Source organism: Eutrigla gurnardus (genome assembly GCF_963514095.1).
Source record: "Eutrigla gurnardus genome assembly, chromosome: 5".
In the NCBI taxonomy this organism is placed as follows: Eukaryota; Metazoa; Chordata; class Actinopteri; order Perciformes; family Triglidae; genus Eutrigla; species Eutrigla gurnardus.
The window spans coordinates 1,045,760-1,072,700 of record NC_139919.1 but is presented as its reverse complement, the minus strand read 5'-3'; the positions used below and the strand labels follow the sequence as shown (position 1 = coordinate 1,072,700).

General features: G+C 43.1%; 1 protein-coding gene and 1 long non-coding RNA gene across 7 annotated transcripts in view; one reads left to right on the top strand and one right to left on the bottom strand.

The window, feature by feature from the left end:
* Positions 1 to 70: 70 nt before the first annotated feature.
* ccdc142 (coiled-coil domain containing 142) overlaps positions 71 to 26,941 on the bottom strand; it is a 119,557-nt gene continuing 92,686 nt past the window's right edge. For 4 of the 5 annotated variants that reach the window (XM_084009532.1, XM_084009534.1, XM_084009533.1 and 1 more), the window contains 8 exons: positions 25,239 to 25,405; positions 13,978 to 14,130; positions 9,880 to 9,994; positions 8,164 to 8,341; positions 5,501 to 5,611; positions 3,978 to 4,078; positions 3,248 to 3,395; positions 373 to 512 (listed from right to left, as the gene is read on the bottom strand). In XM_084009532.1, coding sequence (XP_083865658.1) covers positions 404 to 512; positions 3,248 to 3,395; positions 3,978 to 4,078; positions 5,501 to 5,611; positions 8,164 to 8,341; positions 9,880 to 9,994; positions 13,978 to 14,130; positions 25,239 to 25,405 — 1,082 coding nt within the window. In that variant the 3' untranslated portion in view covers positions 373 to 403. Of the gene's footprint in view, positions 513 to 3,247; positions 3,396 to 3,977; positions 4,079 to 5,500; positions 5,612 to 8,163; positions 8,342 to 9,879; positions 9,995 to 13,977; positions 14,131 to 25,238; positions 25,406 to 26,941 lie in introns of all 5 variants that reach the window. The other variant, XM_084009531.1, reaches the window with a different exon arrangement.
* On the top strand, positions 283 to 24,706 carry LOC311013490. 2 transcript variants are annotated; one of them, XR_014597145.1, is made up of 3 exons: positions 283 to 382; positions 415 to 524; positions 24,079 to 24,706. It is a non-coding gene; the product is annotated as an uncharacterized lncRNA (long non-coding RNA). The 2 variants fall into 2 exon arrangements; XR_014597146.1 differs by lacking the exon at positions 24,079 to 24,706 and adding an exon at positions 3,202 to 3,326.

Genomic DNA, 26,941 nt, shown 5'->3' with positions numbered 1-26,941 from the left:
AAACTGTTTATCAGGTATTTTATGAAGACCATTTAAAGACAAGTTCCAGTTACACATAAAACACCATATACACATAAAAATAACACTTTATCAGGAAGTAATGATGATGAAATTCTGCATTTAATTCAGGAGTATAAAAATAGGTTTGCTGACAAGTCGTACAACAAATATTTTTGTTAATTAATACAAATATTTTCAACAATAAGAAATACATCCATTTTACATCATTCACAAGGAGCCTCCACAAAAATGTACACTGTCTTACTTACAAGGATAAAAGGTTTCCTGAACATTTATTTCACACTTTGTTTGTTGACACCAAAGCAAAGAATCAGAGAACTTCATGAAACTTGAGTGTGTGTGTGTGTGTGTGTGTGTGTGTGTGTGTGTGTGTGTGTGTGTGTTAGGGTTCAGACTTGGAGAGACACTGCAGTCCCGGCAGCCTCCAGCGACGAGTGTTGCTGTGGATCCTCAGGTCCAACCATTCCCGCTGAGCAGCACCCAGAGCCAGACTGCAGCACAAGGTAAAAACACTACTGAACTGCATTACAACACCTCGTACAACTTATTTTCTAAGAAAGCAGAACCTTTAGAGGTACTTTAAAAGGTGCAACGTGTAATACCTGGCTACTTGCTCTGAACAAATAGCACTGGGTGCATACTATCAGAATGTCAGGGAGTCAGGGTGAAGGGCTCAAGCAAATGGCTGCGATTTGGCCAAAGTGTGGCTTCACTTTTCTAAAAACAACGAAATCTCGGCAAAATGCAACATTTGCGACAAGATTATTTCGTGCATAGGAGGGTGCATGACGAAACATGAAAAAGCACCTCCTCCGAGTTCACGGAGTAGAAATAAATGTGTGCCCCGTCTTTGACGCGCTGCGCCGACTGTCCTCCGCTGCCTCTTCCTCTGGCTTTCGGTCCGGGTCCGGCTCCGACCCCCAGCGTGGCACCGCAGTGACTGCACTGCAGTCCGAATCCGGAGAGTTAAACAATTAATAATATGTCTTGCGCCAACATTGAGGCAGCTAACCAATTAGCCCACGTATTTTTTCATAAACAATTTACAACCTGAGATCGCTAACGTAAGCCAGGCTGGTGACTACACAACTCCGCGATGTGCTGAGCCTACTCCGTTCACCATAGAGTTCACGCAAAGGGGAAGATGACGGTGCAACAAAAGGAAGGTTTTACAAGTTGTTTCTTATTGTTTATTTGCTGTTCTGCACCAGGTTAGCCCATCAGTGGGAGCACGGTAACATGTTAAAGTATCTGCAGCATCATACACGTGTGTAAATGTGTTTTCATGAGGTTTTCAAAAATAAAGCTCTCTTGAGGAAAGTGTACCCCTGTGAAAATGTATTCATAATTTATAATATTTATATTCAAGTTCATAGATTTGATATTGTAGTTGAAAACAGCCCTGTGAGAAATTCATAGTAAAGTTCATAAAAAGTAAAAAGTTAATAGAATTAAAATTGATGGAGAATGTCAGATTATTTCATTCAGAAAGACCGTTGGTTAGCTTGCTCATTTAAAATATCCTAAACTATCCTTTGTTTACCCTGCCTCTTAAAGGAAAACACCACCGCATTTCCATACTGAACTATGTTCTGCTCTGATCTTAGACGAGGTGATACATACCTCCCTCTCCTCTGTGCGTGCACTCAATGGCTCTTGCGCGCACTCCGCGCAGCGCTAATTTGCTAGCATGTAGCATGTCCTTAGGATCCAAAGGGGGGTGAAGTTAGAAGCGACCAAGCACTTCCACGTTGTCCCTATTTAAATACGGTTACGTGAGTAGTTACACGACCCAAGTTTGGTTACACAAAATGAAACATGCCAATTTTTCTAAGCGGATAACAAGGATAACTATATAGTATGGCGGAATAACAACTGGAAGCACTTCGACGTCGGCGCAGTAATATCATCACTCCGCTCCCCCTCTTACTTCCGTCAATAGAACCTACGTGACCTGCACGCCGCCGCCTGCACTACCTGTAGTAGTTTGTGCAAAGTTGAGGAAGTATCAGGTTGTAGTAAGATAGTTTGTGAACAATCAAACATCATGGTTATAACGTGCATCGTACAGGGTTGTGAAAACAAGCAGAAGGTATATAGTCCCGTCATGTTTTGAGTGATGATATTACTGCGCCGACGTCGAAGTGCTTCCAGTTGTTATTCCGCCATACTATATAGTTATCCTTGTTATCCGCTTAGAAAAATTGGCATGTTTCATTTTGTGTAACCAAACTTGGGTCGTGTAACTACTCACGTAACCGTATTTAAATAGGGACAACGTGGAAGTGCTTGGTCGCTTCTAACTTCACCCCCCTTTGGATCCTAAGGAATATACTGGGACAAGCTACATGCTAGCAAATTAGCGCTGCGCGGAGTGCGCGCAAGAGCCATTGAGTGCACGCACAGAGGAGAGGGAGGTATGTATCACCTCGTCTAAGATCAGAGCAGAACATAGTCCAGTATGGAAATGCGGTGGTGTTTTCCTTTAAGAGAATCGGAATTGAGAATCGTTTGGAACCGGAATCGAAACAAGAAATTGGAATCGGAATTGGAATCATTCAAATTCAAACGATACCCAACCCTAGGCAAGGGTGAGGTGAGGGTGAGGCAAAAGTGAGGCGAGGGCGAGGCAAGGGTGAGGGGAGGGCGAGGCAAGGGTGAGGCGAGGGTGAGGCAAGGTTGAGGGGAGAGCGAGGTGAGGGTGAGGCAAGGGTGAGGCGAGGGCGAGGCAAGGGTGAGGGGAGGGTGAGGTGAGGGTGAGGCAAGGGCAAGGCAAGGGTGAGGGGAAGGCAAGGCAAGGGTGAGGCAAGCGTGAGGGGAGGGCGAGGTGAGGGTTTGGCAAGGGCGCCAGTCATTTTCTTGTTTCTGCGACTTTGGCTTCTATCCAATAAACAAGCCATCACAACGTAATGGGACCCTGTCCCTTCACCATGATTGACAAGTCCTCGGAGGCAGACTGGATGCTATCGTGACTCACTAATGCCTCACGAGGTACATGTAGAATTATAAGGCAGGGCAGGGTTAGTAGGTTAGCATGCTCATGCCAGTCATGTGTCTCTAACACAACACATAGACGTCACTTCCTCACATTCTGCTGATAATGTACGTTCCATTTTTAATGTCTTAACCTCAAAGTCTGAACATATCTTATACATTGCAATGCATTTTATGGATTTTAAGGACAGCAAGTCTGATACAAAGCCATCACTGAGCAGTCCTGGAATACCTTGGAGCGAGGTAGGGCTGTCCGGGGCTGGATGGGTTCACTGGAGGGGTGTCAGACTGAGTCAGGTCCTCGCCCTCCATACAATTCAGGTTGGTTATACTGCTCCCCACTGCTGCATCCATGCTGTCTCTGCTGCTGTTAGTTGGACCTGAGGGTGACACACACACACACACACACACACACACACACACACACACACACACACACACACACACACACACACACCCATTCAAATGCATTTTTTCTCACTGCTGACATTAAAGTTTTTAAAGAATAATGTTATGATCTATCTGCTTTCTCTAGAAGGACATCACAGATTGGGGAGCCTAACCCTAACCCATAAAACAGTGATGAACATTTTAATTTCTTATATTCTTCACAATAAAAGTCTACTTAGCTGCTTACTCTTCCTCCCTACAACATTAGTACACTTGTTTTACTAAGCAAAGCAACTCTAGATTTGTAATAACGTCTCATTTCCTGTAAATTCTTCATAATAAAAGTCCCACATTCATTTCTAAATGACGAGAGAGCATTCAGGTCTCCCGACACCACCAGAGGGAATTCAAACATTTTTAATAGTTTTAGACTTTTCTTCGGAACTTGCTTAAGAACAAATTTAAGAAAAAACATAGGACGATATTGGTGAATGAGGCCCAATGTCCTCAAATCCACTACTACTTGAAATGATCACCATTATTAAGATATGCTTTGACTGGTGTCTACTCACAGCAGCGGCTGAAAGGCTCCCAGGCTCGGGTCTGCAGGTATGGTTTGGTCTGCGGCTGCTGGAGCAGACACACCACTGCAGAGTCCACTTGTTGAAAAACCCTGCAGACAGAGAGAAGGATGACTACCTTCACCTTGGTCTTTAAATATTAGAAACATCGTTTTTAGAGTACAATTTCTGAGAAATATATCTTGGATAATATGCGTGCTTCAGTATGCTTCAGCTCTTGAACAGAGCTCTCTAATTATCACAGAGAATCAATGCTTTGTTGATGTGTAATGCTGGTATGCTAATGATATCATCCACTGGGGCAGCATTATGAATATGTAATGGTGAATCTTCTTTATGGCAGTATTACACACAGCATCTCTGTGTCCAATAAAACAGTTAGAAACACCAAGAAAGGTGATCCTCTCTCTGGCTGTTTTATATTTGGACTTGTTAAGTGACAACCCGATGCATATGTAAACATGGGGCCAACAGGCCATTTGAACTGCTGCCATGTTGACTTGTCATTGTAGGGTAAACACAGAAGTAATTAATAATATTGAATATGGCCCTGTTCCATTTACTGTAGGTGTGGCTGTGACACACTAAATATAATGGGACCATAGTTTATCTGATCAATTACACCTGTCATGACATGTCAAAACAGCTTCAGGTCTGGAGTGAGATACAGGGCAGCACTTCTATCATCAAGAAGGGTCTGTCTGGTGTAGATTAACACAAACTGCATTCTGACTAGTTAGTTTAAGGCAGGATGTATATTTAAGATGGTCAGTCTCTTTTATTGGACCCTTCTGAACAATACCTACACCTACTCTGGGAATGTCCCATGATTCATAGCTACAGGCTCATGAACATTGTTCAAGTGTTGCCATTACATAGTTTTGCCAGCAGAGTGCACTGCCACATACACTAGCTCACAACTTGTAGCGTTGTTTTAACACAACAAACCTGAGCCCTGTCTTTGAAGCAAAATACAGCTGTAGTGATGAACTGTAACAGCCACCTTACAAACTGGCAAAAATATTAACCTGCACAAAAATCACAATTACCAACATTAACCACTATATGACACATTTTACATTATAAACTAACAAAAGAAATATGCATTTTGGAACCTAAGGGACTGTACGTTATTTACTTTAAGACCCATCGGAGGGATTTTCGGACCTCTAAACAGTTTATGCAGTAACAGTATCGTGTGACGAACATCTGCTCCGTAAGTTAATAAGTAAGTAAGTAAGCCCATCCTAAGAGCACTACTAGATCGTATGATAGTATATATATATATATACAGTATATACACACACACACACACAGTATATAGGGATATTTTACTCCATAATACTGGAAAAGCCCATATCGGTCGGGCTCTAACACAGCACACAATATATTTATGTATAATATATTTATCTTTTTCTCTTATTGTTATTATTTTGCATATAGGTGTCATTTGATTATTTGACATTGTCAAAACATGTAATAAAAGACTAATAAAAGAAGGCAGGACATGATACCGGAGGCTGAGCAGTCGCTGGTGGAGCTCAGCTGACAGACCGTATTTGTCTGACTGGATCAAGTCTCTGATAGAATCAAAGTCCTGCTTCAGCTGGAGAGCTCCCTGCACACTGAGGAGGAGCAACACACACACACACACACACACACACACACACACACACACACACACACACACACACACACACACACACACACACACACACACACACACACACACACACACACATACATTTACCATGTATGAGGGTTGACACAATAGAAACAGACATTGATTTTCAGATAAAATTATATTGTATATTTTAATTTTATTCTAGATTGTAATGCTGTCACATTGGGCCTCATGCAGGAAGCAATACAATATATGCCCTCCTTTATTTTTGTTTGTATCAACAATCTGTTCTGATTTAGTTTTTGTTTTCTGGGATTCACCAATGCTTTCTAATGTTTGTTCTTCTCTTAGGTAAGAGTAACGTTGAAAGCACTCTGAGCGAGATAAGAAGAAGTTCAACAAAGCTTTACATTTGAAGAAGATTTAAGCATGGATATCATATAAATACATTTAGATTAATATTCTCTACATGTCAGCCCTGTGAACCTCTAACGCTAGTTAATCATGTGCTAACGTGCTCTGCTAAGATTAGCGCAACCGTTTTTAAGGTAGAAATGTGATGTTTTAGAAACATATATCTGTGAGTAATACTATTACACAACGTTTAACCAGGACGAGCTCCTACTCCTCAAATCCAGCCTGAGCATGAGGAAAATGCCAGAAATAACAGCATGAGACTCTGTGGCAGAGCTGGAGAGTTGTGGAACCTCAATCAGAACTGGCCGATGCTATGTTATCATTGGCCAGTCTGTATTGAGGGGCAGGACTTAGCTAAGGTTCAATTAAGACTAAAATATCTTTGGTGATATCAGGTGTGTTCAGCACACAGAATGGCTGATGTAGTGCTCTTCGATGTTTTCTGAGTTTCATGTGACACCAGTACTGACTCACACATTTACATTGAAGTTTATTTATTGCCGTAGTTCTTCTTTTTGGTAGCATCTCTCCAACTCTTGGAAAGGTGTCAGGGTATTCCCACAACAGCTTAAATAGTGTTTAGAGGGCGTTACCTTTGTAAATAATAAACGATCGACTCACACCTCCAATTAATATTGAAGTGTGAATCAGCAGGCAACACACCAGGTGGAGCAGATATGGATGGTTAAAAACGTTCTCTTATTTTTTCTCTTTTAGGAGAAAATATGAGAGAAATTCAGGAATGTTGCTCATAAGGCCCTGTACCTCCTGCTGATAGATGATAAGGCAGGAGGGGAATGGCATGATACAGTTTTTTTCAGTCGCTAACAAGCATTTGTCCAACCAGTGGTCACATTTTCAAAACTCTAAACACAATTAGCACAGCATCGGTCTTTTGTGGCCATACCATTCACACATGTCATGTTGTGTCATGTTTATTTCCACAATGCTTACATTTTCTTAACAGACAAGCTATACCTCCCAACAAAATTATGGATTGTTTTTGTATTATTTACGAATGTTAACACACAACATCCCACAATAACAAAAACAATATTCCAAACCTTAGATACAGTATCAAAACCTCTGCTTCTGCAATGATATCAGTTCAAAAACAATATTTCTCAGCTGATAATAAACAAGTGAATAATTGACACACAGCTGATTTATGTTGGGTAAATTGGGCCAACCACAGCTGATTCCAGTCTGGCTTAGACTCAGTGGCAGGGGTTATTTTTTTCTATTACATTGATACTTATACAGTAAAAGGAAGACTTTGAGGAGTGATGTTTTTGGAAACAGAAACATTAAAAGACAAACTTTTTATCTGGGCTTTTTGCTGTTTTTTTGTTCAGAATGCTCTTGTGTGTTTCATGGATATTTTGTTGTAAGCAATACTGTAAAACTTTTTCTGTTCCATCATACTGTAAACAGTATTTCTACTGTACCTCCTGTAGTAAACCGTAAAGGAAAAACACTGATTTGCTTTTTACTGGAATGCTTTTGAATGTGAACATTACATACAGACTATAGACATACACCAAGAAATTTAGTGTAAAAACGGTGGATTGTATGTTTTGCATGCAAATACCTGTAAAACTGAAACATAAAAGTCTATGCAGTTCTTGTAATGTCAACAATAGCCAGTATTTTGAAACCTGGTATACTTTGATTAACAAGTGTTATTCTTTGACAGAATCATTTCATTTTGAGTCAGATTTCCAGTGTTTTGGTAAAGTTAGTGTGTGCAGAGAAAGATGTGTTCTATTTTAGAGTTAGTTTATATTGAACAAAATGTGTTTTTGAGAAGAAAATGATCGATTTGGCCAATTGTGCTTTGAAGGTGTGAGTCTGTGTTAAGAGTTTCGAAAAAGTATCTTAAGTATGGGTAAGCGCTTGTTAGCGATTGAAAAAAACTGTAATCTCTGTTTTTTCATGGGTTTGGAAGATAACACGGTAGTATTGGTAATGTATGATAGTAAATGGACCTGCAAATACACAGCGCTTTTCTAGTATTTTCGACCACTCAAGGCGCATTGCACTACATTCAGTCTACATTTACTTATTCACACACATTCATACACTGATGGCTAATCTTCTGATTGGAGAATGACTCCCTCTACACCAGACACTTACCTAAATTTGATCCTCTGTTTGAGGATGTGTTCCATCCACGCCTCCATGAAAGCCGTCATAGTTATACTCAGAGCTTGGACACGGGCATCATCAGACAACGGTGCCACACCCTCTAAGACCTGACCAATCACAGTCTGAGCGGCCACATATGCATACTCACTGGGACTGCTGGGAAAACCTGTGCACCGACAAAGAAACACACAATAATCAATGCACAGTAATATGTACAAGTTCGATCAACGTTCCCCTGGAAAACCAGTATCTGTGTGTTGTAAAACACTTTGTTTTGAAAAGTGCTATAGAAGTGTGGTATTATGAACTTCTCATGAATTGTGTTGGTGAATGTGCTTAATTGCAGATCAGCTAAAAAAACTTAGCCGACTCAACCTCAACGACTATATTATGAAACACCACATGAAACAAATCCATCTCTCTCTCGACTCACACCGTCTCTACAGTCAGTCACCAGGGCAACACTGTTGTTGATGATCAGAGCAATGTTGGAATAAATATTTTTGTTTAATGTTTTAGAAGGATTTTTATGATGGTCACTAATGTGTATTTTGACTGTAAACGGTACGAGCATGTATCCTGAAAGTTACAGATATAGAAGCTGGCTGCAGGTGTGTTAACACTGCAGGTGCACTTAGCTACGGCTGCTGTGCTAACGTTAGCTACGACTGCTGTGCTGTAGGTAGCTACAGCTGCTGTGCTAACATTGGCTACGGCTGCTGTGCTAACGTTAGCTACAGCTGCTGTGCTAACATTGGCTACGGCTTCTGTGCTAACGTTAGCTACAGCTGCTGTGGGGATTTCGCTTTCAGGCTCTGATGAACGGTGACCTCTTTAGCCTGTACCTCCACAGTATTCTGTGTGTTCTAGATGTGTTGACATCTCCAGCTTTACATTTCACATTACAAACACTACAGCAGTGATGACCGTGTTTTCTAATGTGAAATGGAAAAGCCACAAAGCAATAGCCACCTTTACATTTGCAGGCACTAGACATCATCCCCCTCTATTGACTTATTATTTATTGACTGTTGTTTATTTGTGCCTATGAGTCACAGACAAACAGAATCACATCTTGTTTCTCTCCTGGCATCCACTGAGTTTACATTGAAGAGCTTACTCTCAGTGGCTGATGCTAGACTCTTCAGCATTTGGTTGTGTCTCTGGCTGTGTCTCCCCTGTGAAGCTACACCATAGAAATAAAACAGGAGTAGAACAGACAGAGATGGGTCCAACAGTCCCTCCACCTCATATGGAGAAGGACAAGATATCTAGCTACCTAGTTACTCCCCAGGCATCCAGAGCTGCTCTCTTCATGCTGAACTGTATACCATAACAACAATCACCATCTTCTTTTGTACTAGTCACATGACCACTGAAAACAGTTACATGTCTGTTATACTCCTGTTCTATTTCAATGAGCTATACCTATAAACAAAGAATATGTCGTGTCCTGCCTATCTCTATGACCCACACTTCCCTGGATCTCTTTTTGTACATTTCCCACTGACTGACTGACCTGCTTTGTCTGAAAGACTGCTCTTAGACATCAGGCAACATAAGGGTTTTATCTTTCAGATTCTACTTCCACTTTCCATCCTTTTATGTATAAATGACCCTAGTCAGAAGCCAAGCTTACAGTATGAGTTTCATCAGCAAATATCTGCTGTAGTTCATTCACAGACTGTGCATTACTAGACATACCTGTCCTGAGGTTTGGTCTCCAGTGGACAGCAGAAGGCATGGTCTGTTCAAAGATCTCCCCTGACATCCTCTTGCAGTCGCACGAGAAGGTCTTCAGCATCAGAGAGGAGAAGGTCTAGTGGGAAGAGTGATTGAAATTGATCACATTACATGAACATACTTTGGTTTGCACAATGCAGAATGCAAGAAAGGAAAACATCTTTTCTTGTGAGAAGCCTTTACACCTTATTCCAAAGGTTTTGCTGTCCTGTCATATCAATGTATTTCATATGTCTCACCTGTTTTTGAAGGTGGTATAAACTAACTATCTGTGGATTAGTCTTTCTGATTGTATTAGTGCTTAATATTGTAGTTTATTTATTGGTTTATTTTGTATTTGATAATAGTTCTGCATTTCTTTCCCCCTGAATGCAGAAAACCGTAGCAGGCAGAAGATCTTGATTTCTCCTTCTCAGAATTACAATAACAGGAGGCTGACGTGAACTATTGTACCTTCTCTGGTTTTACAGTCCGAAAACAATATGTTTCTAGATCAGTGTGGTCACACAGAGCTCTACGAAAGTAGCTCATAGTAGTATATAGGCTAGAACAAAATATGTGTACAATGTATGTGTATAAACTATGGCATGGTACAAAGAACAAGGTCTCTGTGGTATTTATGTCTAGATGACATTTTGAGTGTTGATGGAGAAGCTACAATGTCAGCATGGCCAAGCAGCCATCTTGCAGACAGACATAACAAACATCTATCATCTGGTTATTGCTATTAAACTATACTATACTAACTATACTATTAAACCACAGCTAAATAGTTTAGTCCCAGCCATATTAATACTCATAGATCTCGAGGCAGCAGACGTGGAGGAGGAGTTGCAGTCATTTTTGATTCAAGCCTATCAATCAATCCGAAACCAAAACTAAATTATAACTCATTTGAGAGCATGATTCTCAGCCTTTCACACCCAAACTGGAAAACAATGCAGCCAATTCTGTTTGTTATAGTGTATTGTGCTCCTGGTCCATATTCTGAATTCTTATCTGAATTCTCTGAGTTTCTATCAAGTTTAGTCCTTAAATCAGATAAAGTTATTATTGTGGGGGATTTTGATGTCCGGCCCTGCGATGGACTGGCGACCTGTCCAGGGTGTACCCTGCCTTTGCCCAATGACAGCTGGGATCGGCTCCAGCCCCCCTCGACCCTGAATACAGGATAAGCGGTATAGACAATGGATGGATGGATGGATTTTGATGTCCATGTGGACGTTGTAAATGACAGCCTTAGTGTAGCATTTACTTCATTAATAGATTCTATTGGCTTCAGTCAGAGTGTACATAAACCAATTCACTGTCAGAACTGTAGTATATTGATACTGTAACTGCTTAGCTGCGAAATGCTATATCATTTTTGGTTAAACACCGCCATCTAGTGGTCACTTAGTTATGCTGCAATGCTAGGATATTGACTGTGTTTGGTAGTCTGAGTGTTACAATAAAGGAGTGCAGACGTGTACAAGTTGGTCTCTGTGTTCCTCAACTGTTATGGATATATTAGCACTGTCATATTAGTACAAAGTTATTACAAGAACCACACTCTAGACCTCGTCTTATCTAATGGCGTTTTTTTTCTAATTTCCTCAAAATTCTTCTTTATTCGACCATTACTTACATTTTGAATGATTGCGGCTGGACTTCGCTCCTCTAGGAAAAAGCTACTACTCTCGGTGTCTATCGGAGAGAGCTGTAGCTAAGTTTAAGGAAGTGATTCCACCAGTCTTGAGGTTACTTCCATGTCCTAATGAAACAGAGGACTTCTATGTTCGTTTTAGTCCCTCCCAGATCGATTCTCTTATAGATGAATCTGGAAGCTTACTGAGAACGACTCTTGACTCTGTTGCTCCGCTAAAACAGAAAACTATAAAACAAAGGAACTTAGCTCCCTGGTATAACTCCCAAACTCGTAAATTATAACAACAATTGCGTAATCTTGAAATCTTCTGGCGCTCCACCAAATGGGAAGAATCCTGCCTAGTCTGGCAAGACAGTCTTAAAACTTATAAGAAGGCTCTCCGTAATGCCAGAGCAGCCTACTACTCATCTTAAATAGAGGAAAATAAAAACAACCTTAGATTTCGTTTCAGTGTCAGTGTTTCAAGAGTCACAGCTCTACTGGGCCATGTATTCCTAGAGAAGTTAGTAGTAAAGACTTTATGAACTTTTTTAATGATAAAATTTTAGCTATCAGAGACAAAATTACTCACGTCAATTGGAACCACGTTTCCCTCAAAGTCAGGAATCTTAGAAATAAAAACAGCATTAAGACCTGATATATATTTACCAACCAACTAATGTCAAAGATCTCTTCTTCTAAACCTTCAACCTGTCTCCTAGACCCGATACCAACCAGGAAGAAGTCTTACCCTTAGTTAGCACGTCCTTACTAGATATGATCAATGTGTCTTTATTAACAGGCTATGTGCCACAGTCATTTAAAGTAGCTGTAATTAAACCTCTTCTTAAGAAGCCTACTCTAGATCCAGGGGTTTTAGCAAAACTCTCTCTAAGATCCTTGAGAAAGTAGTCGCCAATCAGCTGTGTGACTTTCTCAACAATAACAGTCTACTTGAGGACTTCCAGTCAGGATTTAGAGTACATCATCGTACAGAGACAGCTCTGGTGAAAATTACAAATGACCTTCTAATTGCTTCTGACAAAGGACTGGTTTCTGTACTTGTCCTGCTAGATCTTAGTGCTGCGTTCAACACCATTAACCATGAGATTCTAATATGTAGACTGGGAAAATTCATTGGCATCAAAGGAACCGCACTAAGCTGGTTTAAGTCCTATTCATCCAATTGATCTCAGTTTGTGCATGTCAATGAAAAATCCTCTAGGCACACTGAAGTTAAATATGGTGATCCTCAAGGTTCTATGCTCGAAACCAATTCTATTCCACATATATATGCTTCCTTTAGGCAACATTATTAGAAGACACTCTATAAACTTCCATTGTTATGCAGATGATACTCAATTATATCTATCAATCAAGCCGGAAGAAACCAATCAGCTAGTTAAACTCCAGGCATGTGTTGATGACATAAAATCTTGGATGACCTACAATTTCCTGATGTTAAACTCAGATAAAACGGAAGTCATTCTACTCGGGCCTAAACTATTGATGGGATTGCCATTATAGTTAGCTCTTTTACTCATTACTCCTGGGAGTCTGGCTATGCTTTCAGGTCCAGCAGAGTCCACTGAGGTCCTGACCGATGCAGACTGCTAACTGGCCTGACGCTGGAAACACCATACTGTAGCTCCACCTGCCCGCTGTGTGACTGCTCAACTACTCCTGCTTTTTGGTCTACGCCGAGATGGATCCATCCCAACCATGTCGCATGGCTGTGCCTGCTGCCATGGACTACTACTGTTGATACTATTGCTTCTGTAAATACTACCACTACTGCTAATGCTACTACTGCTATACTACTACCAACACCAAATGCAGTTTGAACCCAAGGGCCTAGGCTGCATGAGATTTCTGCCCAAAAGCCTATTAAGGCAGTATTTTTCTCGCCACTGTCGCTGTAACGCTTGTCCCTGGGTGATGTTGGGACTTGTATTGCCTCTGAAAATCATGAGCGTATTCTAGTCCTGTTTCCCGTTTGGTTTTCCTGGTGTATCTGGTGCTTATTTCAGCAATGATGATGAAATATTGTTGGGCTACATCATGGAGGTTAAGCCCCCCCTATCTTTTCCGTAGTTGTTTTTTCCCAATTTTGTTTATAGTGTCATATCACAACAAAAGTTACCTCAGGACAATTTACACATAGAGCAGGACTAGGACAGGTTCAATATTTTCAAACTCAATGAATTTAAATTGTTGTTTGTTTTGTAGTATCTCTATACTGCTCTTCAAAATCAGTAAGTAGATCAAGATCATGTGTTTCCTTAGTTGACACACAGCCGATGTGTTGCTGTTCTTGTTCTCTCATCCACACAGTCCTAAACATTGGGATACACTTCTCTTCTATTAAATCAGAAGAGGAGTCAGCTTTCAAATGTTGCTGTGAAACGTGTAGAACCAAGAAGAGAGGTCACCTGCAGCTCACACACAGCCATGTCAAGTGCCTCTAGTTGCTGCCTCAGTAGAAGGTGGTGGTGGTTATGAAGAGTGGAATGATGATTACTATCTGAATTAATCATCAGGGACTTCGTCTGATGCAGCACCAGCTCTAATGACTCCCTCAGCACCTGCAGTGAGAGAACACAACACAAACAGCCTTTATCAAACTGATTCTGATGCTTTCAGGGCTTAAAGGCAAAACATGCTCTAAACGGCAAGTGAATATAAGCCTGGTGGCCAGAAATATAACATAAATATCCATAATCACTGAAAGCTCCAGTTTAATAAAAAAACAGGATCTGGCCACAGCAGTGATGTTGGGGGTGCAGGATAGTTGGTCATCGAGGATTACACCTAGGTTCCTTGCAGTTGAGGAAGGCAATACTATGGTGCCCTCGACAGTGCGAGGGCAGTCTTTCCCCGGGATGAAGAGGAGTTTGGTTTTATTCAGGTTAAGTTTGAGGTGATGTGCAGTTGTCCAGACAGAGATGTCTGCCAGACAGTCCGAGATGCGAGTTGCAATGTGAGTGTCAGAGGTTGGGGGAAAAGAGAGGAATAGCTGGGTGTCATCTGCATAACAATGGTAGGAGAATAAGTAAGTTGCAAAGTCATCAACAGTAAGGGAGGAAGGAGAGGGAGGGGTGAGGAGGAAGGAGAACATGGAGAAGAGTTTCCTGGGGTTGGAGGCGGAAGAGTTGATCTTTGCCAGGTAGAAGGCAGATTAAGCTGCCGAAACAGTTGAGGTGAAGTCAGAGAGGAGGTGGTGGAGCAAGGTCCTCGTCCTGGCCCGATTTCTTCCATTTTCTCTCTGCTGCTCGCAACAATGATCTGTTGGTTCACAGAGGTTCGGACAGCCAGGGAGGGGAGGGAGATGAGGTGGGGGGACAGAGAGAGTCCAAAGAAGAGGAGAGTTAGGAGATCAGGATGGAGGAGGCTTCCTCAGTAGGCATTAGGGAGAATTGTTCTGTGGATGGTAGTGAGGAAAGAACAGTTGAGGAGAGAGTGGAGGGAGTGAGGGATTTCAGGTTGCGGTGGCTGGTGACAGTTCGAGGCATAGACGGGAGGGATGTGGTGGACTTCATGGGGAGGGAGAAAGTCACAAATTGGTGGTCGGACACGATGAGCGGGGTAAAAGCTAATGCGGAGACGTCACAGGATCTTGTGAAGACAAGGTCAAGTTGGTAACAGGCCCGATGAGTGGGTGGAGGGGGGAGAGTGCAAGGTCAAATGTGGAGAAGAAGTCATTGAATTCAGATGAGTGCAGCTTTCCCGGGTGGATGTTAAAGTCACAGAGGACAACGAGTGGTGTGCCATCATCAGGGGAGCAGCTCAGGAGGGCATCCATCTCATCTAAAAAGTCACAGAGAGGACCGGGTGGGCGATAGATCACTATGATGTTGAGCTTGAAAGGAAGGGTGACAGAGACGGCGTGGAATTCAAGTGCAGATTGGGATAGGTGGTCCAGAGGAAGGACCTGAGTGAGATGAGGAGCCCAGTTCCTCCTCCTAGCCCTGTTCGTCTTGGGGAGTGTGAAAACGAGTAGGCAGTTGAAAGAGCAGCTGGGGTGGCAGTGTTTTCTGGGGTGATCCAGTACTCCGTAGGGGCCAGGAAGTGGAGAGTCTGCAGGGAGGCATACACTGAGATGGTGTCCGCCTTCTGAAGACTGGCAGTTCCATAGTCCCCCTAGTACTTCAAGTTCCGTACCGGTGGAGAATGGTGGGTGGCAGAGATTGGATGGGTTACAGCCTCGAGCGATGGTCTCTGGCAACATCTTCTCTGGTTTGATGTCCTGACTGGAATAGGACACATGGCTGTGATGGGAGGTGGTTGAGATGTTATGCCTACCTCAATGGACTTCCTCGATGGACTCCCACTAGGGTTGCACATCTCTTTGTGATAAACTGTTCGATATGCATCTAGATACACAGGTTACGATTTGATTCAAAAATGATATCCTTTTATTACAGACCAATTCAATTTGAATCGATTCCATACAGTGTAAGAACGATACGATTCGATTCTATGGTTAATATTTGTTGTAGATATTTTATAAAATAAAGAAGCCGATTCTATGAAAGTGACAATAGTTTCTTTTCAAATATGTAAAATACCACATATCCCCAAACATTGTGGATGTATGGCACTGGCAACAACAACAACAAAATCACATGTCAATGTATTTATTTTTAGACGTGGACCAAAAAAAAGTCTGGCTGAATCGTTGGATGGTGGTCACAGGACAGTGTCGTGGACGCTACCCATGCTGCGGCCGCCTCTTGTGGCGCAAGTTGAGACACAAGCGATTCAAAGCCATCCGTCTCTCACATGCGGTCGTGGAGTGCCTGCGGTCACACGGCAGCGTCGCAGCCGCCTACCTGTGCTTCGCCCGCCTCTCCACATCCACCTCCTCCATGTTCCATGTTGTCCCTTGTTTATAACTCATACAAGCTAGCCAGCTACGGCGTTTTGCGGGCAGCTTCAGCTCTCGCGTTGTTTTAGAGACGCTGGTGTAATGCCGCCATCCGCTTCAAAGTCTTGCGATACCCGATCCATGATTCTGTAACCGATTCATCTAGGAATTCATTGATAATTCGTATCGATTGAGGAGGCTGCTACCGATGCAGCCGTATCTCTCACTTGTTGAACTGAATATCCGGTCGCATCGGTTTATCGTTTACAACCCTAACTCCCACAGATAGACTCCCTGTCTTCGTTTGGCTGTCCTGATGCTGCAGCTGACGCTGTAGTGACAAGCTCTTAAGTGCTCAGTTTACCTGATGCGCAGACTGAGGCCCCTCCCTCCAATCAAGTCTATTGACTAGAGCTGAGCTGGCTGAAACTAGGTAATTGCCCACTAAGTAAGATCAGCTTCACAAGGATTTAAACAACAAGCTATCTAGACAAGACTAAATGTTACAACTAGCTCTACTCACAGAACGCCTAAACCCAAATCTACAATTAGTTTCTGACTTACCAACAAGATACAAAGCAGCTTCCTTCTTTTCTCCAGACAAAAATGTAGTATATAGCGTAACTATATTTAGTTTGTGTGGAACCGCTCAGTGAACTACATTTCAGGTCTCACACTAACACGGCAATACGCTTGGCTTGCTAGCTTGCTAATTTAGCCATGTTTCATCACAAATACAACGTTATCTTCCCTGATTTGTTTTGTCCAGCTTTTTAATTGAAAAACATCATGGTAGCTTCATACAATTAGAGATGCACATCATCAGTGATAGTACCAGAGATCATCAGGGGTTTCCGGTCTTTCAACTTCAGACTAGGGCTGTCAAAATTGCTCAAAAATGACGTTTGAATATTCCCTTTAAAAATATACATATATTCAAACATTTCTGGTTGCGCATTAGGCACGTCTATAACAGGACAAATTAATACAACAAGACATAACTACTTGTATAGGTAATTTATATAAGTTTAAACATATTCAACAACATATTACCTACACAAAAATAAGTAAATGAACTAATGGCCAAGACCGCAGACCTTGCTCTCGCTCTCTCTCTCTCTCTCTCCCTCTCTCCCTCCCGCACCCTCACACTCTCTGCGCATAGCGGTTTAAATGAACGACAACAATAAAATAAATGCTAATAAATGCTGAGTGCTGATCAAGAGTTTTGTGCAAGCAATTTAAGGTTGTTGATTCTTGTCCCATATATGGCAGGCTTCATTCAGTGATTGAAACAAATATTATAAACATTAATTGGAGTTTTACAATAGAACCGACATTGAACACTCCGAGCGAGCTGTGCTGTGGTAAACATGGAACTTTTCCTTGGCATGAAACGGCAACTAATCAAACCAGTGCATGAAGCTGTTGTAGCCTATCTAGTCTATTTTATTCATGCAATATACAGTCAGTACAGGACCTGACCTCAGGTGCGCGCCCACCCACAAAGTAGACAGTCGCGCTGCTGCTGCCGCTGTTGTGTTTTTTTTTTTTTTTTTACATATGATTTGAATATTAATTTTCACATTGAAATTCTGTTTGTAAGAACTATTCGAATATATATACAAATTTAGAATATTTGTTGACAGCCCTACCTCACTCTGGCAACCGACCAGGTGTCATCAATTGTCCAAGCAGCATTTGACCATGGCTTGTCCCTCCTGATCTACAGCCATTGTGATGCAGTCTCTGCAGCTCTGCTGATGACTTGTCTTTAACATGCCCCAGTAATGCCCAGGAGGTTATAGGCCTTGCAGACTTACCCCTACCCCTTCACTTCAATGAGCACACACCTAGCACGCCACACCCACCTATGACATTCCTCCACCAGTTCTGTATATTTCCCCGTTTTCTGCTCACTGACCTCCTCCACCTGCTCCTCACAGGGCACCATTTGCTTGAGTATGATCACTTGTTTTGATGTTTCTGAGAACAGAACAATATCCGATCTAAGAGTGTAATAGGGAATGTGAGTTGTTTCGCTAGGTCCACCCTCATTTGCCAGTCATGTGATGTTCGACCTGCCTGGGCTTTTGTTTCAGGCTTTGGTTCTGCTCTCACCAATGTGACCAGTGTCTGGTCGGACATGTTTGACCTGGTCAATGGCACTGCAGATGGATTCAGCAACTACCTTCTGCACATGGCGCCAGCGTTAGAAACCCTCCCCCAGTGCTTTAAGACAGCTGCTGAGAATGTGCTCCAGTGTTCCTCTTCCCTGGAACAAGGAACATGATGGTGTTTCAGCCTTCCCTGAACAGAAGAGGCATGGGCTGGGCAGAACGTCATGTACCGACTGGATATGACAGATTCTGCCTTCCACATCTCAGTCCACGAGATATTTTGGTCCATCGCTTGTTCCCATCATCAACCATCCTTCCAGTTCTTGGTTCGTTTATGGGTTTCTCTATGCCTGATGGAATGCAGTTACCTTCAAGAGAGAAGTGGAGTCTATCACATTCCCTCTCCTTGGTACCAAGGACCTGGATTTTGCTGGCTTGAAATATATATAATCCATATGTAGGGGGCACTAGGACCATGCGAAAAGCTCATGGTCAACCAGCAGAGAAACTGTTGGCTCCTCCTAGCTGAGTGCCTGGTGTCCCTGAGCAAGACATCTCACCCTAATTTCTCCTGATGAGCTGGCTGTCATCCTGCGTGGTTGACTCCGCCATCGGTGTGTGAATGTGTGTATGAATGGGTGAATGTCAGTCATTACTGTAAAGCGCTTTGGATAAGAAATCGGGCCAGCACGAGGACCTTGCTCATTACCACCACCTCCTCTCTGACTTCACCTCAACTGTTTCGGCAGCCAAATCTGCCTGCTACCTGGCAAAGATCAACTCTTCTGCCTCCAACCCCAGGAAACTCTTCTCTGTGTTCTCCTCCCTCCTCACCCCTCCTACCCCTCCCCCCCCCTTCCTCCCTTACTGCCGATGACTTTGCAACTTACTTTACCAAGAAAGTAAATAACATCAGCTCCTCATTCACGCCTATTCCCTCCCAGAAGACATCTCCCCCAACTCTAAACTCGGATGGTCTTACCAGCTTTACCCCCCTCACCTCTGAAGACGTTCACGCACTTGTTACATCTAACCGTGCCACCACCTGCTCCCTCGACACGATTCCCTCCTCTCTTCTCCAGGACATATCACACGACATCTTGCCATTCCTCACCACCCTGATCAACTCCTCCCTCACCTCAGGTGTCATTCCAGCGGATTTTAAGACAGCTACCGTGAAGCCTTTTCCTTAAAAAACCCACCCTAGAAGCTACTGACATCCAAAGCTACAGACCTGTATCTCTTCTTTCATTCCTCTCTAAAACCTTGGAACGTGCCGCCTACAACCAACTGTCATCCTATCTCTCGCTGAACAACCTCCTAGACCCTAATCAATCAAGATTCAGGACTGCTCACTCCACTAAGACGGCCCTCCTCACAGTGACCGAGTCCCTGCGAGACGCCAGGGCCTAATCCCACTCCTCCGTTCTCATTCTCCTCGACCTATCTACTGCATTCGACACAGTCAACCACCAAATCCTCCTCTCCACTCTGGCTGAACTTGGCATAACTGACTCTGCTCTCACCTGGTTTACATCATACCTGACAAATCGCACCTTTCAGGTCACATGGAATGGCTCTATGTCCAAACCCTGCTCTCTGGACACGGGTGTCCCTCAAGGCTCAGTATTAGGACCGCTTCTGTTCTCACTATACACCAGATCACTAGGTTCTGTTATCACATCGCATGGATTCTCCTACCATTGCTACGCAGATGACACCCAGCTGTTCCTCTGTTTTCCCCCGTCCTCTGACACTCACATTGCAACTCGCATCTCGGACTGTCTGGCTGACATCTCTGTCTGGACAACTGCACATCACCTCAAGCTTAACCTGAATAAAACCGAACTCCTCTTCATCCCAGGGAAAGACTGCCCTCACATGGACCTGTCGGTCACTGTCGAGGGCATCACAGTATTGCCGTCGTCAACTGCGAGGAACCTGGGTGTAATCCTCGATGACCAACTATCCTGCACCCCCAACATCACTGCTGTGGCCCAATCCTGCAGATTTGCCCTCTACAATATCCGCAGGATTCGGACCTTCCTCACAAAGGATGCAACGCAACTCTTGGTCCAAGCACTGGTCATCTCTCGCCTTGACTACTGCAACTCTCTCCTGGCCGGACTCCCGGCCTCTGCGATTAAACCATTGCAGCGTATCCAGAATGCTGCAGCACGCCTTATCTTCAATCTACCCAAATTCTCCCATGTGACCCCCCTCCTCCGTGACCTCCACTGGCTCCCTGTTGCAGCACGCATCCAATTCAAGACGATGACACTGGCCTTCAGGGCCATCAATGGAACGGCACCCGTCTACCTTCAAACACTGGTCAAACCTCATGCCCCGAAGCGAGCACTTCGCTCCTCTACTTCAGCTGGCCGGCTGGTACCGCCATCGCTGAAATCAAACAAATGTCGCTCAGCAAAGTCCAGACTCTTCTCTGTTCTGGCGCCTCAGTGGTGGAACGAACTCCCGACTAATGTCAGGACAGCAGAGTCATTTGCCATTTTCCGAAAAAGGCTCAAGACTCACCTGTTCAGACTTCACCTCGACTCTACATAGCATGACCCACTAACCAAAAGTTTTTCCATTGTCCAGACCATTTACTCACACTCTTCCTCTTAGAGACCTTTCAGGGCACATTGACAACCATTAAAAAAAACTTATTTTCATTCTACTGCCATTGCAATACAGAAATGTGAAATCCTGTTAATTCTTCTGTAAAAAAATGCAAGAGAGATGAGATCTGTAAAATCCATGGTTCTCACAGCATTTTCTTTGATTCAAGTGTCTGAAGTAAAAGATTAAAAGGTGAACAAAGCCCCCCTATGTCAACCTGAGAAGTTTGGGAATAAACGAGCAGTGAATCTGAATGTAAACAAGGCAGCTAGGCGCCTCAATTTGTTTGCAGGTGCACCTGAGACTAACTTATCTGTTACCCTCCGCTTCTCTCAGGCGTGAGTACCAGATAAGTTATAAATATAGCCCGGGCCATTATTCTACATTTCTACCTGTCTGCCAACATGGAGCGACATTTCCAGCCGTGTTTCAACCTGGAGCAAGCAATTGATATAATCACAGCTGCTGTGATGTTCACAGCTGACTTCCAGGCCCGCTCTCTGTCTCTGTATTCATATATTTAGGGCCACGGTGCAATCGCACCGAGCACTATTGTTATTCATAGGATTTTTTCCTACTTATTATTATTTTGCCTCCGAATTTCGATTGCCTAAAACTCCTACAGCTTTAAGAGTTGTAGGACAAATTATATATCAAAACATGTGGTTCGATCGGGATCGGCGTGCCATTACTTTTCTTAGCCGAACACGAATTTTTCGCGACGTAAGTCGCGAAAAACCACTGAAATTTTCCCATTGACTTGAATGGGACGAGCGAAAAAAAAAGAAGCAGAAATCGTAGCTTTTCAAACGCCTGCTGCTCAGGCATACTTTCACCTAGAAACTCCATTTAAACTTTAAAACGTAGACACAAGTCTTGTGTCCTGGTGTGTCAATCCACGTTTCAATAGGTCATAGAGTTTTTGATCAATCACTGTTCAATGACCATGATCGTTTTGGGAGAAATCATGAGATTACAATGGGTGTGTATTGCGCGGAACCTTCTGGGCTAGAGTGGGTGACATCATCGCTTAGAGTGTGAGGGCTTCTCAGATTTTTTTCCTTTCCAAACTCCTCCCGGCCACAATCTTCACTCTACAGATGTGATATTTTCCAATTTTGTAGACAAACTTGTCCTGTCTCTCACAATGTGCTCAAAAACTCTGTGAGATTTATAGAATTTGAACTAGCAACCTCTAAGCGCGGCCAAGTCTGTTTTTCTCCTCATCCGCTCCAATGTAAATCCATCCATCCATCCATCCATTTTCTTCCGCTTATCCAGTACCGGGTCGCGGGGGCAGCTGCCTGAGCAGGGACGCCCAGACTTCCCTCTCCCCGGACACTTCCCCTAGCTCCTCCGGGAGGACCCCAAGGCGTTCCCAGGCCAGCCGGGTGACATAGTCACTCCAGCGTGTCCTGGGTCTTCCTCGGGGTCTCCTCCCGGTGGGGCATGCCTGGAACACCTCCCGAGGGAGGCGTCCAGGGGGCATCCGATGCAGATGCCCGAGCCACCTCGACTGGCTCCTCTCGATGTGGAGGAGCAGCGGCTCTACTCCGAGCTCCCCCCGTGTGACGGAGCTCCTCACCCTATCTCTAAGGGAGCGCCCCGCCACCCTGCGGAGGAAGCTCATTTCGGCCGCTTGTATCCGGGATCTTATTCTTTCGGTCATGACCCAAAGTTCATGACCATAGGTGAGGGTAGGAACGTAGATTGACCGGTAAACCGAGAGCTTCGCCTTTCGGCTTAGCTCTCTCTTTACCACGACGGACCGATACAGCGACCGCATTACTGCAGCCGCTGCACCGATCCGCCTGTCAATCTCGCGTTCCATCCTTCCCTCACTCGTGAACAAGACCCCAAGATACTTAAACTCCTCCACTTGAGGCAGGAACTCCCCCCCGACCTGGAGGGAGCAAGCCACCTTTTTCCGGTCGAGAACCATGGCCTCAGATCGAGAAGCAGATTTTCAAAGAAACCTGAAAGCAACTCCATTTCTAACTCGCCCTAGCGTCCACATTTCTGACACTAGGAAAAAATAAAAGTCATCAGTGTCTTCATCAGAGTCTCGTGGCGCTAACGGTGCGAAAATCTTGGCGATAGGAGTTTCGATGTGAGCGTGGCAAGCTTTTGTTCGGAGCGACCGCAAAGCCGGAATGGAGCGATAGTGAGAGGCAGAGAGAGGCTTAAAGACAGTTACACACACGCACCAAGGGCCGTTGCTATGGTGACAGCACTCTGGAGCTCTAATCTTCATAACTGACAGCAGGTGTGCTCTGATTGGTGGACAGGAATGTACTAAAAACTACATTTAGTAGTGGGAAATGTAGTTTTTTTAGTCAAACGTCTTCAGCTCAGCCATACTTTCACCTAGAAACTCCATTTAAACTTTAAAATGGAGACACGAGTGGTGTGCTCTGATTGGTGGACAGGAATGTACTAAAAACTACATTTAGTAGTGGGAAATGTAGTTTTTTTAGTCAAACGTCTTCTGCTCGGGCAGACTTTCACCTAGAAACTCCATTTAAACTTTAAAATGGAGAGACGAGTGGTGTGCTCTGATTGGTGGACAGGAATGTACTAAAAACTACATTTAGTAGTGGGAAATGTAGTTTTTTTAGTCAAACGTCTTCTGCTCGGGCAGACTTTCACCTAGAAACTCCATTTAAACTTTAAAATGGAGACACGAGTGGTGTGCTCTGATTGGTGGACAGTTTTTGAAGTACATCACAATACTCAAAACGGACTACTCTGACAGCTCAGTCAGCAAGCAGTCTCTGTATTTGCCTCTAAAACAACTCCGTCTCGTTTGAAATCTCAAAGAATCTCATCGTAATGTATATACACTCCGGCAGTAGCCCCCGTGGCCCTTTCAAAATTTCCCGGCGGGGGCATTTTCTAGTTATTTATTCTTCTCCCTCCATCAGGTTGTCGGGATCTACAGCTGCCGACGCAAGACCCGGAGGTGGCCGCTGAAATTGTTCTATAACATCCTGGATGTCTCTGCATACAACGCGTTTGTGATATGGACGTGTGGTGATCGACTGTGGAGGGAGAGGGACACACATAAGTGGTGCTTGTTTTTGGAGGAGCTGGGAAGAGCGATGGTGGCCCCACTCATGAAGCAGGGACAATGGCTACCCCCGATCCAAGCCGCCGGTAATGGACTGGCGAAGGCAACAGTGCCATTCCTGCAACAAAAGGATCTGCAACACCTGCTGCAGATGTGGAGAGTTAATTTGAAGAGACCCCGCCTCAATGATCTGCAGCATCTGCTGTCCCTGAAACCCAGACTGAGTGCCTAATGGTTGTACTGTTCGGTTTATTAAGTTCATGTTGTTGGTATTTTGTTTTGTTTTATGTTTTTATAAAATACTTTATTATTTACATGTTTGAAATAAATTTCATTTCAAAGTTCAAAATGTTTTATTCGCTTTTCAAGTTTGAAATGCTATTTATTTATGGTATCCCTTTTAGGGCTTCTAGAGGGAAAGTGTGATTTTTATGTAATAACTCAAAAAGTAAAATTCTATCAAAATGATAATCCCCGCAGAAAAACCCCCCACTTGCATTCATCAAATAAAAAATTATTCATTTTTTGGGTAAAAAATTAGTGCCATTATGTAAATAAACTGGCATTTAGAGGGTTAAAATTATGAAAATGAACTCACATTTGATATGCATGATGAGAAAAGGAGTTAATGACAAAAATGTTTTCATGTTTAATATTTTTAGATATGCACTGACCTTAAGGGGAAGAGTGTGATTTTTTTAAAGGAGATCTCCATATGCATTGGCTATGTCCAGCCATCACATCTCTTGTGGTGTTGGTTTCTTGTTCAATTTTGTAGTCCTTCTGTCTTGTCTGTTTTTACCCGTGTGGCCTCCTGAACTGTGTTTTTGTTAGTTTCAACTTGTTTAAATCAACCTTTTCCATTAAATCTGCATTTGGGTGCAATACCTCTGTACTCAACAAAACCTGAGATATATATTCATGCCTGTATTGGCACAAACAGGCCTTTTCTGTAATGTGATTGTTTGATTTCCACTCTAATTGATGGATATTAATGATCAATGAGGAACTTACTTTGAGGTCTCCTTGTGTGATAAGCATGAACTTGTTGAGGCTCCATGAGGACAGGTACTGGTACGCCTTGGACACGACCCAGACTGTAGACAGCTGTACTGTGGCTAATGCTAAGCTAACTGTATGTCTCTGGAGACTGAGATTGGAGTTGGAGAGGCTAAAAGAACCTAGAGGAAGAGAGAGACAGAGATAAATTGTAATCAGTGCCTTTAAACAGTGACATACTGGATGCAATTTGTTCACTGAAAGAAGATTTTGCTGAACTCAGTCGATATGTTGGAAGCAATTTATGGCATTAAAGGAGCATACCAGTCGAATACTAACTTCTTTAACACATGTTGTGTGCATCAATGTACGCAGTGTTTACTTTAGCAGAGGTCCGCCTACCTGCTTCAACAGCATTCACTGCATTTGTGTTGAAGTGATGTGTAAAAATACTGTACGAGACTGGTCGTTGGGTTTAGGTCATTCAACCTTGTGAAAATCTCTGCATTATTTATTTGGATCTAAAATTACTGTATTACTTGAATAAAAGCCACTAAAAATGGCAAATTGAAATCAAATGTCTTCTGCATTCCAAGCTAGCAGCAGGTTCTGGGTACACTGGTTATTAATGTCCAGCTGCTTCCAGTTACGTGGCCCGGGTGGACTTCAATAACAAGCACACTCTCGGCACAAGGAACACATGATCCCTCGGCTGCATCCCATTGGCCAAAAGTTCTCTGGCTTGCTCTGATTGGACTTTCTTACCAGGAAGCGGTGAGATAAACAAGCTTGTTTGCAATACCGCTCAACATTGGTTTACAATCCACGATTCAATGTAGAGAAGAAGATGTTGGTCAGAGAACGACTTCCCAACACTCCCAGTATGAATATGAGGAAGATGTACTGGGAGAAGTTGGACATCATTAATTTATGGCGACTGTTGAGTCGTATCACTACGAGCCAAGAATAAACATGAGCCCGTGGTGGAACTTTCAGCTTATCATTGACCTCCTACACTTGGGTTCCACCCTCTGAGCTGTCAATCACAACAAAGCCAAGAGAGCCGTTGGGCCGAATGTAATTACGCCTGGAAAAATAGTTCCTTACAAGAATTGTATTTGGAACTGGAATTTAAGCTAGAAAGAGGGTTTTAACAACAAGGTGACTTTTAACAAACTGTATGGTGGGATGAAATTGGACATGTTGGATTTGTAGCGGTAGAGGCATATTTTGGTTTCAGTTTTCAATTATTATTATTTATTTGTTTACTTTTGTTTTTGCGTTGTATATCTATATACTATGGCTGTCAATTGATTAAATATTTAAATCAGATTAATCACAAGGTAACTTTGGATTATTCACCATTCATAAATAAATATGAACAATTCCCATTTTCTCTGTATATTGAAGAGGGAACTGAAAGAAAAATAACAGAAGGCGTACAGTTAGGGCCAGAAATATTTGGACAGTGACACAAGTTTTGTTATTTTAGCTGTTTACAAAAAACATATTCAGAATACAATTATATAATTAATATGGGCTTAAAGTGCACACTCTCAGCTGCGATTTGAGAGTGTCCACATCCAAATCGGACACAGGGTTTAGGAATTATGGCTCTTTAAAACATAGCCACCTCCTTTTCAAGGGACCAAAAGTAATTGGACAATTGACTCAGAAGGCTGCATGGGCTTCTCCCTCGTTAACCGGTCATCAATTAA